The sequence below is a fragment of the Pseudorca crassidens genome, chromosome 16 (assembly GCF_039906515.1).
Source record: "Pseudorca crassidens isolate mPseCra1 chromosome 16, mPseCra1.hap1, whole genome shotgun sequence".
NCBI classification, from domain to species: Eukaryota; Metazoa; Chordata; class Mammalia; order Artiodactyla; family Delphinidae; genus Pseudorca; species Pseudorca crassidens.
This window is the reverse complement of record NC_090311.1, coordinates 77,814,593-77,833,303: the sequence shown is the minus strand read 5'-3', so window position 1 is coordinate 77,833,303 and position 18,711 is coordinate 77,814,593. Positions and strand designations below refer to the sequence as shown.

Here is an 18,711-nt window from a genome sequence, read left to right as displayed (position 1 = left end):
AGGGGGCCTGGGTTCGTTCCCTGGTCAGGGAACTAGATCCTACATGCATGCTGCAACTAAGAGTTCGCATGCCACAACTAAGACCCAGCACAGCCAAATAAATAAATAAATATGAAAAAAAGAAAAAAAGAATGTACTTAAGGGTGGTCTGACTTATCCAACCAGGCAGTCTCCTCTAACTTTGTCACCTAGAAGGCAACCACGCACCCAAATGGTCAGGGCTGGGAGCGTGGTTCATAATTCTGTCCAGGAATTTACTTATGCCCTCTAAAAATCAAACTAAGATATAATGATATTAAAACCTCAAGAATTCAGGCTCAGAAATAACAGCCAGCTCGAATTTATGAAGAGTCTGAATTTGAAAACTTTCATACAATGTACTCTTATTAAAGTACATTTCTTTCATGCTAGTGAAAATAATAATCTGCTTTTTAAAAGTTCCTGCTTTATTAAAAAAGAATAGTTTGTAATCATTTAATCAGTTTTATATACTTCGGCATTTAAATATTTAAGCAGTTGAGCCCACTTGATAGAACAAATATTATTTTTTAAAAATCTTGTTCATACCACTGCATTTGCTACACTAGCAAATCCTTTTCCCACAAATATTACAGAGGTGAGCTTGACCTCAGGTTTTCTTCTGATTGGTTACAGATTTCAAATTGTGATTATACTAATTGAAAACTTAATTCTATTTCAAATGTAACTATGCATGGTGTGATCCATTAGAGGTTCCCCAATTTATTATTTATGTGCCCAAGATAAGATAATTAAAGCATAGTATTTCATAAAACATTATGATAGAAAGATATACTAATCTGCTTTTCAAAAGACTAAGAAATAAACATTCAAAAGTGTGATATCACTGACAAGGTGCTTAAATCTCTTCAAGCAGAGGTCTTCCAGTGTCCCACACAGCAGATGAAGTTAGTTTGCTAACTTATATTTTTATTTGTTTTACTTCTGTGGGGTCATTTCTTAACAACCTCACTTAATTTCTGTAAATCTATAGAAAAATTGTCTAATTTATTTTGATGATGTATATTATGTAGGAGAATGACATTGTCATTAAACTGAATTCTTTGAGGAGCCAGTCTCTGTCAACAGAATGATGGACCTCTTCGAAGAAGGGAAATGAGAGATTGACATACCTGTTGGTGAGGGCAGTGCAGAGATGCCCAAGTAGATGGGGCTTCTTGGTGCATCCTATGGTTTTTCATGATGGAATAACCAATGACATTACCTATTTATGACATGCTTTTTATACCCACCATCAGGGTTCTGTGTGTGGACTTCTCAGGTTTAACCTACACCTGCGGGGGCAGGGTGGAGGTACCACAGTCATGTACTATGTGGCACAGGCTTGTAACCTTTTGCTGAATGCCTCAGAATGGACTTGGGGTGGGAGAGAGTCAGCTTTGTTAGAGTAGCCAATTCAATAAGGAAAAAACTTTGTTCAACATTCATAGCATAAGAGTGTTCAGATGTATTCAGAAAGAAATTAAGTGAAACTCAATGACTTATAAATCTAAGCTTAAGTGGCAGTTGTAAGCTTGTATTGATCTGCTTTACCTCTGTTTACTTTTCTAATCTAAGTGCCATTTAAACTTTATAAAAAAGTTTGGATTATTTCCTCCTGTTATACTTTTTCTTACTAATTCCGTTCGCCAGGACCCCAAAGGCAGGCAGTTGTGTGTATAGCAGAACAGCTGGGTATGGAGTTCCATATTTCGATATCTATACCAGTTAATATTTTAATAAAGTCTTAGAACTTTCAGTCGTTTTCCTTAACAGGAATTTGGTAGATAAGAGACATGATCAGGAATCATTCAAATTATTCTTAGAGCATGTGGAAGTTTGCGAGGGGCGGGGGGGGGGTATTTCATATGGGTTATGGGTCAAAGAAAAATCTGAACTAGAAATGGAGAATTTAGATAAATAATTACAGAATACTTACTTTGATTTGAAGAAATCAACTTAAGCTCTTACTGAAATGGAAGGCCAGGTCCCAATGTTGGTTAGGAGTCCACATGTTCATAGGAGCTTTCTAAATTGTTAAGATGTAAATACAAGCAGAATCCCAGTTATGTAAGTGGCTTTGAGGAGCTGTTTGGATGTATAAAACTTTGGGTCCTCTAACAAGCAAGTGCCAAGATGGTGTTAGAAGTTGTCTTAGTCTGTTCAGGCTGCCATACAAAATACCATAGACTGGGTGGCTTAAACAACAGAAATTAATTTTCTCACAGTTCTGGAGCCTGGAAGATCAAGATCAGGGTGCCAACATAGTTAGTCTCTGGTGAGGACTCTCTTCTTGGCTTGTAGATGGCTGCCTTTTCTCTGTGTCCTCACACAGCAGAGAAAGAAAGGGAAGGGAGAAGGAGAGTGGAGGGAAGAGAGGGAGAGGGAGAGAGAGAGAGATTGAGCAAGCACTCTGCTGTCTCTTCTTAGAAGGGCACTAATTCCATCATGAGGGCCCCACCCTCACAACCTCATCTAACCCTAATTACCTCCCAAAGGCTCCATATCTAAATATCATCACATCGGGGGTTAGGGCTTCAGTCTATGAATTTTCGGGGGACACAGTCATTCCATCCATAGCAGAAATGCAAGAGATTTGTTGGGGGAAATGCCTGTGGAGGATAAGGGTGGGGAGAAGCAGAAGATGGCAGAGCCCCTTCAGGCATAGCGCCTGGCTGACACCCGTGCTGGGGAAGGAAGAGCTTGAGAAAGAAGAATCTCATTCTGCAAAGTGGTCCTCAGGCAGGGTCAGCAGGCCAATGGGGAGTTCTTCAGCCTCAGTTGCTCTCAGAGGAGTCCCACGTGTGGCAGGAATGGCCCAGCTCTGGTGCCCCTCCCTCACTCAGTCTGTGGCTGGAGTAGCCCTGAAGAAGTGTGGCCTCTGGGGAATGCAGGGGAGGATTCAGAGTGTGGTAGCTGGGACATCAGTTCTGTCCTGTGCTCCCTGCAGCAGGACATCTGAGCAGCACGTCTTCATGGCTGCCACAGGGGTGGTTGCTTTCTTAACTTGGTCAGAACCCAAGTGGCCAAACTTGGAATTTGCCAATAAAAGCCTTCAAGTACTTTAAAATCAGTGGGTAAGGGAATACATTTCAGACACAGTGGCCTCTGTGAATTCCAGTTACCTAAGAATATAAATTATAATTGAGATAAATGACAGGATAGTTAGGTCATAAATTATGCACATTAAAACAAATTTTCATCCGAAAGGTACGTTAGCAGTAACCCTGAAGTCCAGTTTTGTATTCATCATGTCATAACTTGCTGTAGCTCCTGCACTGTCCTTTTCAAGTCACTTCAAGTGGCCTCAGAAGTCAGTCCCTGGGAGCAGGGTTCCAGCTCCATCCTCTTGCAGAGACTGGAGAAGAGAGGTTGCCTTTGGTGTTGGCCCCCTGGGAGGTCTCTTTAGCAAGTGACTAGAAGTTGGGTGAGTGAGCAGTGAGGGTGAGTGTTGCCCTGTGGACACTTTTTCTTGGCTGTCATTACAGAAACCTCTGCCAAAGAAGGTCTGCTGCTTTGGTGTCAAAGGAAGACCGCTCCTTATAGAAATGTGAACATTCAGAACTTCCACACCAGGTGCGCAACCAGGGCCCTGGGGTCCTGGTATTCTCTTTGGAATCCGGGTTGGCAGGGAGAACAATGTTTATTTACTCCTGTGTCTCCTCCTGTCTGGCACGCGTTTTCTGTATGTAGTAGAGCTCAGGCTCTAGAATGATTGATGTTTAGGGTCTCTCAGGGGAAAACGTTGGATTAAGGTTTGGGAGGCTGGCACTGTTTATAAGTGAGTGTCATGCAGGGATGCGGCAGGGATGGATTCTCAGTGACAAGGAGACACCGTAGCAGGGTCTGCGTATCCTACATACGAGCTCCACCCCGTCCCTCCTCTCTGTCGTGCCCAAAAGATGCTTCATCAGTCAGCTTTGTAGGCTGGGATTGGAGAGAAGTAGGCAAATCATGTTTGAAAAACTGTAGGGAACTGGATGAAGGAAATCCAGATATAACCTCAGAGCATGATATTGTCCCTTGCTTCAGTCTTTTTCTTGCGCAGATCTTTTGTCAGGTGTTTATATTTTCTCCCTCTGTGTGGTGGGTTACCCATGAATATAAATGGGTCCCTGGCCCCCATAGATCAGAGAAAAGAAATGAAGGATATGGGGCTTCCCTGGTGGCGCAGTGGTTGAGAGTCCGCCAGCCGATGCAGGGGACGTGGGTTCGTGCCCCGGTCCGGGAGGATCCCACATGCTGTGGAGCGGCTGGGCCCGTGAGCCATGGCCGCTGAACCTGCGCGTCCGGAGCCTGTGCTCCTCAATGGGAGAGGCCACGACAGCAAGAGGCCCGCGTACCGCCAAAAAAAAAAAAAGAAATGAAGGATATGGACGAGCTACCAGGACAGACTGGGGAGGTAATCTAGGTAGATAAGTATTATTAGGCCCTGAGCCACTCCCTGAGTGCACACAGGTGAGGAGGAGGCTTCCTGTTCGTACATCACATGCCATCGGGGTGTGGGACCTGCTGGGTAGGATGTCTCAGGGCCCAGCCTGGCCTCCCACTCACCTTCTTGCTTTTCTTCTTCTGGCCCAAGATGGGCCTGAGCCCTTCGACAGTGTGGCCCCAGGGGCCTCCTTCTTCCCCGACCCTTGGAGGCACAGGCTCCTGACCTTCAGTGAACCTGCCGCTCATCACTTGGGAGCTCGTAGCCTGGGGGTGTCTGGGAACAGTGAGCGCTGGTGTCTCTGGGCAGACAGACTGGAAATCCAAACCCTCCCTGCTAAGTCCCTCAGCTGCTTACACATCTTTGCCTTTAAAAGAAGAAATCCAAAACAAAAAGGAACCTTATGAAGAAAGATAGAGGAGAACCGGAGAGTACTGAGTATACAAAGGAGTGTGCTCTTGGAGGAAAGTGTGTCCTGGGCATTTCTGGGTGGATGTCCTTGTGTCTGTCTGTTGGGCAGACTCTGGGGGTCAGGTCTAGAATGGAGACTTGGAGAAGAGAGGAGAAAGCCGGGCCTGCTGGGCACTGAGGGAGGTGGGGGACAGTAGGGGGCATCTTCCCTCCAGTCCCTGCCAGTTCTCCCAGCACAGCAGGGACCGGGGCAGGACACGGCGGGGGGTGCGGGGAGGTTAGGGGGAGTCCCCAGCAAGGCTGGGCCTGAAGCTGTAGATGGAAAGGAGACTGGTAGGGGGGTGGCAGACCCTGGGAGGGAGGCGAGAGTCCAGGGAAGGGGCCAGGGTGTCACTGGGTGGGGGAGGGAGGGAGGTACCTGGGGCCCCAGGTCCGAGATTTCAGGCCAACGTCTGACCAAGGTCAGCCCCTTGCTGCTGCCCGTCCATTAACCCGTGTTCCTGTTCCTCCCGACCGTGACCGTCGTGCAGCTGGAAAGACGGCCTTGGACTCTGTGCACTCATCCACAGACACCGGCCCGACCTCATTGACTACTCAAAGCTGAACAAGGTCATTTGCGGGGCCCGGCATGCTGTGTCTGCCCTGCCCCCAGCATGTCGTCCTGGAAGTGAGCCCATTGGCATTGAACTCACACCAACACCTAGGCTGCTGCCAGCATGCCCTCCCAGCTAGCCTGGCACGGGATGAAAACAGGAAGGGTGGCGGGAAAATACTCACCTGTTATAATTAGGGCAGGACAAGACCCAGAGCCAAGTCACCTTTTTGCCCACGTTACGATATGTTTGTTGATTTGGCCTGATTTCCTACGACAGCTTTTACACATGTTTCTCAGAGATTTTGCGTTCCCAGGTTGTAAATATGAGAAGTGAAGTGTCTGTTTTGCTGCAGGGTGGGCAGGCTGGGGGGAGAAAGGTTCAAATACCCCAAACCTTCTTTTTAAATTCCTTTTTCTGAAGGATTTAGTTGCTGACATATTTACTCAGAGTTGATTAACTTGTTTCTCACACAAGGGATGCTTATCTTGCTATTGATACAAGGTATGAGTTGCACCCTTAGAAAAGAAGTTTGGGGGATTTTTTTTTCTCTCTCTCTTTTCAGAAAATTCAACTTAGGGAACTTACGTTTTCAGCTGAGGAAACTTTCATTCTCCCTTTAAGCTTAAGCTGTATTGTGCTTAAGTTTCAAATAGTCTGCACATTCTTTCTTTAAAAGTAGTTTGCACATGGGATCTGTGATGGAGAAAAGAAATCCTGTTCCCTTCTAAATCTTGTGGTGGACAGTCCATCTGTCCTAGAAATAATGCCGTGTAAAGACTTAAGATGGAAAGTGTTGCCCGCCCCATGACCATTCCTGCCAGGAGTAGTGGGGCACATTTCCTCTGGTTGCTGGTGTGCTTCCTTGGCCGTGCACCTCGTGTCGCTGTGTTTGGTGTGGAATCCGGTCCTGCTGCATGCTGCCCTCCCCGTGTGGCACAGGGGGTAGTAGGAAGAGTGTCCTGGCTTTTGCCACCTTTGCAGTTGTCACGTGCTCACCACCCTTCCCCTGGCCTCTCTCCACTGACGACAGGATAGCACATGAAAAATGTACTTGTATCCTGAAGATGAGAGCTGCCGTACACGAATGGAAGGTTGCCTAAGGGAACGGGGCAGCCAGAGTTGCTTGACTTCCCCAAGCATATATTCTCATCCCTGAGTTATTTTGAAACGTTTCAAACATAGAGACGGTATATATTTTTTTCAGTTACTCTTTATCTCATTTGCAGAATGAAGGGATTATACTAGATAGACCTCATTTTATTAGCAGTTTATAATGGTCAGTTTCTATTACAAAAGGTCAACAGATGGGGTAATTGGCCACCTGTGATGGGTGGAAAAATGATAGTAATTAACCATAGCAGTGAATACTTCTATAGCTCTAGATTAGACACTGTTAATAAATAAGTATATATGTTTATTATATATATGTATTAATATGTGTTACATATGTGGATATTACATATATTAACGTTTTATATACATATACGTATGTTAATACATATATTTTATGTATGTTATACATACACAGTCATTCAATCTTCAAAATCTACAGTAAACTATATAATACCATGCATCTATAAAGGAGGTACTAATTATCCCAGTTTTACAGATGAAGAAGGGTGGAGTTCTTTAATCTTCCCAGGGTCACATACCAGTAGCTGAGCCAAGAAAACACTTAATTGCTACATTTTATCTAAGTTACAGTGTAAGTGAGATAGCTTTCACAAAGACTCAGAATCATTACTCTGTTTTTAATGCTGAAAATTTTCTTATATATTAAGAACAAAAAGAAACTTTCACTCAGCTATTTGGTTTTCTAAACATTTGCATAAAATATGCAGGTAAGACTCACCTTATTATATGGCTGCTTTTAGTGAAATGATTATATGCTTTGTTAAAATAACATGGAGTTGAAGAAACATTTTGCCTGAAATGATAGTAAACTCTGAGAGGCCAGGAAGCTTGCTTTGGTTTCTTCCTTGAGCACCGAATGTTTTTGAAGCCTCTATGTTTTAGATGTTTCACTGTATTAAAATGATTGTGCTTATTGCAAATCATTGCAGTTTCTGAAATGTTTAAATGGCTTTGATGTTAAAATTCATTACAGTCATCCCTGTACTAACACTACTTTTCATTTTGATTTTTCTGTCTTACATACCCCCATCCCATTTCAAATTCACAATACTTAATCTCTTTAGAAGATTAAAACAGGAAATGTTAAATACCTCTTTTAATTTTTCAGTATTTCATTTATACACCTCTGGTTCAATGTATTTTGTTACGTTACGTATATATTTAACCAGCTTTACCGTGGAAGACAAACGCAATCGGACGAACAAAAATTTCTTCACAATTTTCTATTATAATGTTAAGTTTCTTTCATTTCTTGTGGTCTTTAACATCCTAGAAACCTAACTTTTGCTCTTTGTAGCCATCTTGTAATATTCTTTAGTGACCCAGAAGTTTCACCTAAACATGCTGAAAGCAGCGTGTTTTCTTATATTTAAAACAAAAATAAACAAAGTTAGTGTGGTACTAAATATTCTCCATGATCACCTTCCAGATGTGGAAAATGTATGTTTCATGCTTCCTTTTGGAATCATCTAGATTTTTGTTACCCAGAGTTGAAGCTCAGCGCTGAGGTATCCAGGTGTTTTTCCATCCATGAGAAAATACCTCACAACTTTCCTTCTAGCTGCACAGTATCTGTTCTCTTCAACCTTTTGCTCACGTTTTATGAAGTTGGAGTGTGCATGGATTGGGTGATTCTCATGTCGTTTTTGATATTTCTCTAAATGTTTGAAATGTTTGGGAAAATATAAGAAGGAAGATCTTATCCTATTATGGTTATGTGTGGATGGGAAAGTTTCCTCCCCAGAATGAGGTATATAAAAAACAGTCGTAAGTCCTGTTCAAAAAAATATGCTAAAAAGCTGGTTATGCTGTTTTCCATGCAGGATGACCCAATAGGAAATATCAACTTGGCCATGGAAATTGCAGAGAAGCACCTGGATATTCCCAAAATGTTGGATGCTGAAGGTGAGATGAAAATTGTGTTTTTTGGCTTACAGAAAATCTGTTGCCTCCCTATGTGACGGCCACACATAAAGACCTGTAAACGTTATAGCCAGGTTACATCTGAAGGACTTAGGATTCCTAAGAAGTTTCTGTCATTGGCCTCGTGAATATTAGAGAATTTCGTATGTAGCTTTTGCTCAAAATTATTTTCTAGAATCCTGCTCAAAACCAAGCCAGCAAAACTACAATGAAAGGGTTGGGTAAAAGGTTCAGCTTTGGCAAAGAAACAGAATGCTTTGGTTTGTGATTTTCAATGGAAAGCTTCCTGTTTTTATTTTAACAACATTTTTTCTTTTTAAACCACATAGAAATTTAACAAATAAATCTCCTTGTTCTTTAAGACTCCACAAGGAAAAAAATGCTTCCTTCCAACTGGAAGTCATAGAATCTCAGTCTAGACTATGGAGCGGTCATTCATCATGTGCCTCTGAAACTTTCACGTTTCATTTTTAATTTGTCCAAATTAAATTTAGTTTTGTTAGAGCTAGAACCTCTCAATATTTTGCAGCTTTAGCGGCCCTCATGCTGGAGACTAGTTTCAGTACCTCTTGTGCCCTTTATCTGAGATGAGTTCATGGGAGTTTCGCCCTGGCACAGCATTTAAAGCACAGATACGTGGAGACCATCCCTTCGTTTCACTTATGCATGAGTCACCTCTCACTCAGCAGACGCTTACCGAGCACCTACCATGTATAAGACCCTGGAGATGCTGCAGGAGATAATGTGATGTATAAGGCAGGGCCCGGCCCTCAAGGACTTATATTACTGTGCTCGTTGTTAATCTTATTATTCTTGCTTCTTGTTCCTTGCTTCTGCTAATTAGCATGTTGGGGAAAAGCAAAGACCTTGATTCTAGTCAGTTGTCAGTCTTCTGTTCCTCCTTATTTTTGGTGACTGCATCATGGCTGCTGTACCAAGTCACCACAAAGTAGGTGGCTTTTGAAACAACAGAAGTTTATTCTCTTGTAGTTCTGTAGGCTGTAACTCTGAAATCAGGGTGTTGGCAGGGCCATGCTCCCTCCGAAGTCTGTAGAGAAGGACCTTTCCTTGCTTCTTCCAGCTTCTAGAAGCCCCAGGTGTTCTTTGGCTCATGGTAGCATCACTCCAGTCTCTGACTCTGTCTTTACATGGTCATCTTCCCTCTGCATCTGTCTCTGTGTCTTTTTCCCGCTACTTATGAGGACACCAGTCATTATGGATTAAGGCCACACCTCATTCCAGCACAACCTCATCTTAACTTGATCACGTCTGCAAAGACCTACTTCCGAATAAGGTCCCATTCACAGGTACCAGGAGGTGGGACTCCACCTATCATTTTGAGGGACACAGTGCACCTGAGACAGTAGTCTGTCAATTAGGATTCTAATTTTGCCCGTTTGTTAATTTAGCCATTTTATCAAACACCTGTATTATGGGGTGTTGACCACACTTGAATATGCTCTTCAGAATCTACTTTTTTCAGAAACTCTTTAGAGGGAGAAAGACAATAAAACAGTGAAGTTGCCACATAGGAAAATACCTTTTCCTTCTTGTCTGTCCTCTCTACGCTAAGTTTGCATTTGGGTGCTCTGCTCTGTCCTTTGACCTTTCCATTCGATAAATAACTACCCAGAGTTTACCACTTGAGTCAACAGCTAGGATACTGAAGACAGGAGAAAACAGGCGACATTTAGTAAATTCATCTCTCTGTCCATTGATGCCTCCCTGATTTCCTACAGTTGAGGGTGAGCTCAGGATTGCTGTCGTTATTACCCTGGGAGGCTGACCATCCTCTTGTTGCTGGGTTTCCCTTAGTCTCTGAGTCCTGGTCTGGGCGTGTGTTCTGCTTATCCTCTGAGTGGATGGGATGCGTTAGCACTCTATTCATTTCTTGCTCCCTTGTGACACATTCTAGTCTCTTATTACTTTTCTTTTTCTTTCCTTTTTAATGGCTCAGAAAAATGCTTGCATACGATATTATTTTCTTTGCAGAGCAATTTCTGTAAGAGTCTTCTGGTGAAAGAGTTATGAACTTGACTGACTTGGGTGAGGGGCGAGCTGTGGTATAACCAACTCCCCAGTAGATCAGCCCCCCATTTGTTAATTACCCTTTGCATCTTTGCCACCTGCACCCGGACTTACCTTTCCCACAGCTTCCTATGAATGTGTTCTTACTTCTCCTGCTCTTTTACTGTAATGTCTTATACTGATCTCCTCCCCTCAGATCACTTAATCCCTTTGGCGAATCCTTGCCTCTCCACCGCCTGCTGCGGTTGACCTTACTTCCTGGCATTTGTGATAGTCTCTGAATCCTAAATGGGGATTTTGAAGTGGCTAATTGGGCTGCTCACCCATAAACCTGTAGTGAAAACTGGTGAAACTCTTCCTCATCTTAACTACCTTGCATGCTTTTTTTTTTTTGCGGTATGCGGGGCCTCTCACTGCTGTGGCCTCTCCCGTTGCGGAGCACAGGCTCCGGACACGCAGGCTCAGCAGCCACGGCTCACGGGCCCAGCCGCTCTGCGGCATGTGGGATCTTCCCGGACCGGGGCATGAACCCGTGTCCCCTGCATCGGCAGGTGGACTCCCAACCACTGCACCACCAGGGAAGCCCCCTTGCATGCTTTTTAAAAGGTTATGAAAACTGTTTCTCTATTTTCCTCCCTCCGGTGAGTACTCGTTGTAGATTTGTGGGTGCCCGTGTTCTGTGTGGACTTGCAGGAAGGACCTTTGCTGACCCCTGGGCCCTCCATCTGTCCAGAGAGCGAAAGTGCTGTTGTGTGCACTCTGCGGAATTCTGGAGGTCCAGCTCGGCCATGGATGTGACTTCCTTGCTAGTTTAGGGCTCTTCTGAGCTGGCTGTGCCCTTCTCTCTGGTGGTTCTTAGAAGTGCACACAGAGTAATGACTTTGCAAATGTGACTTCTTTGATTTGAGCCAAAGTTTGAGCAACACAAGTGTGTGGGGCTGCTGGGGGAAGATTCATGACCTTGGCCTCTCTGAGGCAGCCCTTAGCAGGAGCCTGCTGCTCTCGGAACATCCGAGCAGTTAACCTTTTTTCCACACAGATTTAGTATACACCGCCAGACCCGAAGAGTCGTAATGACTTATGTCTCCTGTTACTATCATGCTTTTGCTGGTGCACAGAAGGTGAGGAGGTAGAACACAAGTCATCACTCATCCTTTACCTCTGTCTTGATTTTTCTTCAATTGTTTTTCTCTTTTCCCCCCACCGACTCCTCTGAGTAAGGAGACCCGTCTGGTTCTGAGGAGGCAGTCGTTTGTCTTTTTCAGTCCAGTTTTCTTTGAAACTTACTTCCTGTCCATGCAGTAGTATGCCATTCATCTTTGGTTTCCAGAAGATTCCATGCTGTTCCACATCCCCACAGCCTTTCTATCAATATCCTCTGGAAACCCAATGACTGGGTTTCACCTTAGGGAATTATGAGGCACCTTTTTAACTGCATTCTGTCCAGTGACTGAACTGAATCTGAAGTTAGAACGTAATTCAGCCCAAACTGGGGTGAGGCCAAGGTGAGGAAGGAAGGGTGTGTGTTCCCGTGGTTCTGTTTTCTCTCTTCCCGGTAGCTGTCTCAGCAGCTCATACAAATAGTGGCAAGGGTCATAGTTAATAAGTACAAGCCGTGTAGACCCTCCCCTTTAGATGCTTTGTTCCTCTGGGTAGCTTCTAGCAATGGCATGGCAAGTACGTATAGAAGGATTAGGAAACATGCCATCTTCAATGAACTTCATCCCCACACAAGCCAGGGCCGTGCACAGAGCAGAAAGCCAAGGATTATGAGGGTGGGGGCGGAGTGTGGCATCCGAGATAGGGCCAGAGAGGTCTGCGTGTGTCCCCGCATCTTGCAGAGGGCCACGCCTTGCTCACAGCCAAAGTGGCAGATGACCTGATCCAGTCAAAAGACAGGAAGACGGGGCCGCCCGGGTCCTTAGGAAGTGGTCACCAGCTCTGACAGGCAGCCCACGGGTTCCCCTAGGAATGCCTCGCCTACACTTTAAAAAAAAAGCCATCCAGGGTAGGGGAGGAGGGAAACCCTTGGTTTGATGATGTGAAAACAAAAAAACGTGCTGGTTGAAAGCATTCTGTTCACGAGTGTGTCAGTTCTGTACAGGCTTCCTGCGGGTCAGGGTTGTGGGCCCGAGGAACACAGAAAGTCAAGTGTAAACCAGTTCGTTCTTCCCTTTGTTCACCCTGGTTTCTGCTCTTCATCTGTGCGTGTGTCTGTTTTCTGTGTTATTTTTCCCTCCCTCAGACATTGTGAACACTCCCAAACCCGATGAAAGAGCTATCATGACATACGTTTCCTGCTTCTACCATGCTTTCGCGGGCGCGGAGCAGGTATTTAACCCTCGTCCGTCTGGTTGCCGTGCTGCCCTTGTGCATCGGTTTTAGTCGTGTGGGCGTGCGCGTGCATACCTGGGTGTGTGTGCGTGCACTTCACATCTTACCTTGGACTCTTTCTAAGTAGCTTGTGATGACCTAATATGGCAAGTTCCAAACTGCGAATGCTTTTTTAGTTAACAGCTTTACCCTTAGACGGTTCTGAAGTGTTCTTAGCTCTCTGTCTTTCTAAGATATTGCTCTTATCTCATTAATCAATGGTGGGAAACATTTGTGCTTCAGGAAAAAACAAGGGCCATGAAAATTGAGCCACACTGATTGAGCGGTGAAGGGGGACTTGGGCGAGGAGAAGTGAACGCCTTTCCAGGGCCCCTGTCCCGTTCTCCGCCTGGAGATTGCCTTCACTGTTCAGTGACGTGTTCAAGCATCTTGCGAGATGAATCTTAATTTAACTGAAATAGTGAAAGTCTAACAGTGTTAAAACCTCAAAAAAATTTATACTCCTTAAGATAAACAGCCTGAGGGACATCATGGGTGGATGTCCCTCTGCTTTCCCGCGTTCCCCTGTTTCTGCTTCCTGTCCCTCCCCCTATCTCTACTTGCAGAGTCCTGAGAGATGGGGTTGGACAGAGTATGTGTCATTTCTGTGATCTCTTTAAGACCATCACTGGGGGACTTCCCTGGAGGTCCAGTGGTTAGGACTCCACGCTTCCTCTGCAGGGGTTGCGGGTTCGACCCCTGGTCGGGGAACTAAGATTCCACAAGCCGCCTGGCGGGGCCAAAAAAAAAAAAAAAAAAGACCATCACCAGCGAACAATGATAACTGGAAATCGGCCCCTACTAGGGCTTCAGAGGCAAGGCTGGGGGCCAGGCTGCAGGCCCGGAAGCCGGACGGATCTCATGGTCACGGTTTAAGGCACTTGGCCCCTCCCGGCCTCAAGCTCCCCACAAAACAATGATCGGGAATTATTGATACCTCAACAGCTACTCACATGGGTTAAATAAAGTATTAAAGCAGGTTCTGCCCCGTGGAAGGATCCCATCTAGCACATTCGATGTATTCATTTCAGGAATGAATACGTAGAGGCCCTCGTGAACTCAGTGCAATGACAGGTATACATTCAGGATCCAGTCCTGTCTGCTTTGATTTCCAAAGGCTAATGTAACTCAGAGAGTTCTCTCCCTGTAGTTGTGAGGTTGGCAGGGGGCTCAGGTGGACGCCCAGGGACCATTGTTTCCTCAGCCCATCAGTTTCTGTTACTAACTTGCTTGATGTTTCACAAAGCTCGTGTTTGCGACTAATGCTATTTCCCTGTTACTCCCTACAGTATATTCAGCCTGCCATGTAAGTCTGTGTGAAAACGGTCCCAAAGGTGTGAAATGACCCATAGTGTGAACGAGCTGGGCCCTCAGGCTTACCCCACCCGAACCCAGAACCTGCACCACTTACAGCACATGCTGCCTCCCTGGTCACCCCCTGCCCTGCCACCTTCCACCTTGTGTATGCACGTCCCTGTCGACAGAGCCGTCCTGTTTACCTATTGTGTTTTACAGGCCGAGACAGCGGCTAACAGGATATGTAAGGTTCTTGCTGTGAATCAAGAGAATGAGAGGCTGATGGAAGAATATGAGAGGCTAGCAAGTGAGGTAAAGGAAACGGGTCCCCGCAGTCCTGTCCATCCCCACCCTGAGGGGGAGGCACAGAGGGTGAACACGGATTGTCAGTGTTGGGGGTTTTTTTTTTTGCATTTTTCATCTCAGACAGAATAAAAGTAGGAAAGTACACTCGCTCTCAGGGGTTGTTCATCCTGCTTAATTACGGGCACAAAGGTAGTGCTGCTGGTCTTTCCAGGCATTGCAAGGCACAGAGGTGGTTTGCATGTTACAAAACGTAGAATGTGATTCCATCCTCAGCTCTGCACCTCCGGGGTCGGGCTCCCCTAGATGACATTGTGTTCCTTGTTTTTTTCCTGCTTCATCGGCTACTGACATCACGTAGGGTGAGCTCTGTATTCAGAATCCCAGCTCCACGCGGTGACTCAGCATCTAAGGAACATGCCAGTGAGACAAGCCTCAGCCTTGTGTGTGTATTTAAATACCTAGAGGGAACCTCGGGAGAGGCAGAGCCCTCCGTCCGAGACATTTGAGCATGAGTTTCCAGGATGCCTTTCTACAGCTCTTCAGCTAGATTTCTCAGAATAGCCCTTTCCATGTTGCTTTTCTTTTTGTTCTTACTATAGTATAAATCTTAACTAAGCAGGATCTGAGTGAGGTCCATAGCCACCTTCTCTCTGGATTGAACTCAATCACAGTGACAATGTCAGAGACCACATAATGTTTGCTCTGACTTACTTTGGCTGATACTTGGTCTGTACTGTGCAAAGCATCAGGACACTGGGAATCAGTCTTCCCCAGTAGTGGTGTATATTAGTCCAAGCTAATGATACTGTTTATGTTTCCTGCTGCTATGGGAGAATTCCATTTGGCAACATTGTTTAATGCCAGCGATCGACATCAGGGTTGAAGTATGACCAGGACCGAAGGACAGATGCTCCTCAGTGATGATAGCCTTTCTTTTCTTACTTGGTCCTTCATTTATACCCCTCAAACAGACTATGCAGGGCCTTAGTAAGGCCTTGGTAGTAATTCAAGAGAAGGGGGCGTACTTCATCCTTGGAGTCACTGCCATTTTCACTTTCATCCTGTGGATTTCCTTGAAAGCTAGCTATTAAAATAAAATATACTTTGGCATTGAGTCAGTCTCAGATTTACGATACTTTCATCTCGTAAGTAGACCCGTTAGATTTGAGCTGATTTAAACTAGAAATACATTTTGAGTTAAACCCAGTTCTTTCCTGATTTTATTCCACCATGTTCCACCACGTGAGGTTTTTGTTTTCTCATTTGAAAGCTCCATCCAGCATTTGTCTGCTAATGTCTGGTCCCGGAGTTTCCTGTAAATGTCCCATTTTTGTAAAACATGACTCGTGCTGACTCTGAATTTTCGACCTGTGCGTGGTGTCATTGGGGCGATGGTGAGTGGCCCTTGGAGGGCACAGAAGTTTGTATTTATGCCCTCCTTCCAGTCAGACTTCTGTAATCTCGGGAGCATTCAGTCAATCCATTCCCAATCGTTCGGTGCCTCTGTTTTTTAACCGGGGGCGGGGGGCAGTTTGCTGGTGTTGTCAGCAGTTTTTTTGTGTGCGTGTGTTTTGGGAACAGCTTTTGGAATGGATTCAGCGCACGATCCCCTGGCTAGAGAACCGGACCCCTGAGAAGACCATGCAGGCCATGCAGAAGAAGCTGGAGGACTTTCGGGATTACCGCCGGAAGCACAAGCCTCCCAAGGTGCAGGAGAAGTGCCAGCTGGAGATCAACTTCAACACCCTGCAGACCAAGCTGCGCATCAGCAACCGGCCGGCCTTCATGCCCTCGGAGGGCAAGATGGTGTCGGTGAGTAGCCCCCTGGCCCCGGGGGCAGCCCCCCCCTTTTCTTTTCCCAAAGTCCTTCCTCTGATGGGCCACTGAGAAGAGGCACTGACTGTAATTCTGACCCTGTGACCACTTCCTTCTGGATACTTTTCCCCCTGCCGTCATGCAGTTCTTGACCCTCACTGCTCTTGGTGCCTCACGCAGAACAGGCCTCTGACAAACACCTAATGATGACGGTCCCCTTCCTCTCCTCCCCGCCTCTAGGTGGACCAGCATCTAGATCACAGGCCCTCTGTTCCCTCCTGTTACCATCTCCCCGATTCACCTTCTCCAGGCCTCAGTCCCATATTTACATCCCTCTTTGCATCATCAGTTTCTCCCGCTCTGCTGAAGCTTTCACATCCGCATAGGAAGCGCTCTAGCATCTGCCAGAGGAAAATGAAAACCTCCTATGACTCCACACCTCCCTGCAGCACCTGTCCTGTTTCTCGTCTCCCCTTTGTAGCAGGACATCTAGAGAGAGTTCTTTATGGTACTGGTTTTTGGTCACTTCCCGTTCCTTTATGTCTTTTACTCTTCAACCTGCAGTAAGTAATCCGGCTTCCGTACACCCTAAGACAGACTGTTCTGTTCAAAGGCAACGGCGTTCGTGTTGACAACCTAGTGGTCACTTTTTTTTTTTTTTTTTTTTTTTTGCGGTACGCGGGCCTCTCACTGTTGTGCCCTCTCCCGTTGCGGAGCACAGGCTCCGGACGCGCAGGCTCAGCGGCCATGGCTCACGGGCCCAGCCGCTCTTTTGGCATGTGGAATATTCCCGGACCGGGGCACGAACCCATGTCCCCTGCATCGGCAGGCGGACTCTCAACATTGCGCCACCAGGGAAGCCCCCTAGTGGTCACTTTTATTTTCATATTCGCTTTAGCTGTAACCATGGCCTTCTTCTTGAAACTCCTTCCACCCTTGAACTTAGCTGAGTTCCTCCCACCTGACCACCGAGTCCTTCCCGTCGCTGTTCACAGCTTTGCCTCCTCCTGTCCCTGGGCTGTATGTAGGTGGATGGTTTGTGGGTACAGGGATGCTGACCTTCTTCTCTGTCTTGATACCTGCAGGTGACCTCATCCAGGCCCGTGGCTTTAACTACCAGCTGTAATGGCAACACCTCCCAAACTTTACATCTTCAGCTCTGATTTCTCCCCCAGTTCCAGGTTCATAGAGCCACTTGGATGTCTCAAAACCTAACATCCAAGAGTCCTCCCGCAGTGATCTCTGTCTTAGTAAATAGCATCACCATCCCCTAAGTTACTAAAGCCCCAACCCCAGGTGTCATCACTGATCCTCCTAGTCTGTCCCTTTCTTGTACCTGGTTCCTCAGCCAGTGCCACTGGCTCTGCGTCCAGATTATATCTTAAGTCTGAGCAGCCCTTCAGCTGCTGTCGCCTATGCTAAGCCACCAGTGTCTCTCCTTCAACCTTGCAGTAACCCTCTCACTTGCTTTTCTTGTTCTTTTTCCCCTAAAATGCATTCTCTACGTAGCAGCTGCCGTCATCTTTTTAAAATATAAATCAGAGCGTGTCTCCTTTCTTCTCAGAACCCTCCAGTGACTTCCCGAAATACTTAGAATAAGATCCAGATTCCTTATCTGGGATCCGATGTGGTCTGACCCCACGGCCACCCTGCTGACCATGTCTCTGGCTGCTCTACCCCTCACCCACTGTGCGGCTGCCGCGCCTTCTGTGGTCCTTCCCCTACGTGGAGCGCACCCCGTCCTCGGGCCTTTAGCTCGTCCCCCACTTCATCACATACCTGGCTTTTCCATGAGTGAGGTCTGGGCTCCAATGCCACCTCCTCAGAGGGGTCTCCTCTAAGTAACCCGCCTAAAGGAACTGCCCCGACCGTGCTCTCATCAGCATCCCTTGACCGTGATTTGTTTTTCCTTCAGAGTGTATCGCTATCGGAAATAGGAATTACACTTGTTGTTGAATGCCTTATTTAATGTCTTTCTCCCCCAACAATCATGAAAGCTGCACGGGGGCCCAGGGAACTTTACAGGTGCTGTTGTTCACTCTTATATCCAAGGCTCTCACTGTGCCTGGCACGTGCGTGATGCCGGGGAGACAGTTAATGGCTGACTGAACCCAGTCGCTGAGTCAGAGTCGTTTTGGGCTGAGTCACTGTGAGGCTTCATCTTCTCGTAGCCAGAAAATTAAAGCCCTGTTAGCCTTTGTCCACATCCGGAGAAGCATCAGGTTAAATGTTCGCCGATGAGAACCGTGATCTTAGTTCTAAAAGGGTGCAGTGGTAATGAAGATGTTTAGAAGCCAAAACATTTGAATGGCTATTTGGGGCAGGTGTGGAGGCACAGGGGTGAGGGAAAGACAAGAAGACACAAAGGAAAACACTGTT

The 18,711-nt window shown here is 46.1% G+C and overlaps 1 protein-coding gene across 1 annotated transcript in view; it reads left to right on the top strand.

Moving 5' to 3' along the window:
• Positions 1-18,711, top strand: part of ACTN2 (actinin alpha 2) — a 77,754-nt gene that overhangs the window by 37,725 nt on the left and 21,318 nt on the right. The window contains exons 5-10 of the mRNA XM_067711003.1: positions 3,507-3,594; positions 5,392-5,470; positions 8,415-8,496; positions 12,788-12,873; positions 14,431-14,523; positions 16,099-16,329. Of these exons, the coding sequence (XP_067567104.1) occupies positions 3,507-3,594; positions 5,392-5,470; positions 8,415-8,496; positions 12,788-12,873; positions 14,431-14,523; positions 16,099-16,329 (659 nt within the window). The remainder of the gene's footprint in view (positions 1-3,506; positions 3,595-5,391; positions 5,471-8,414; positions 8,497-12,787; positions 12,874-14,430; positions 14,524-16,098; positions 16,330-18,711) is intronic.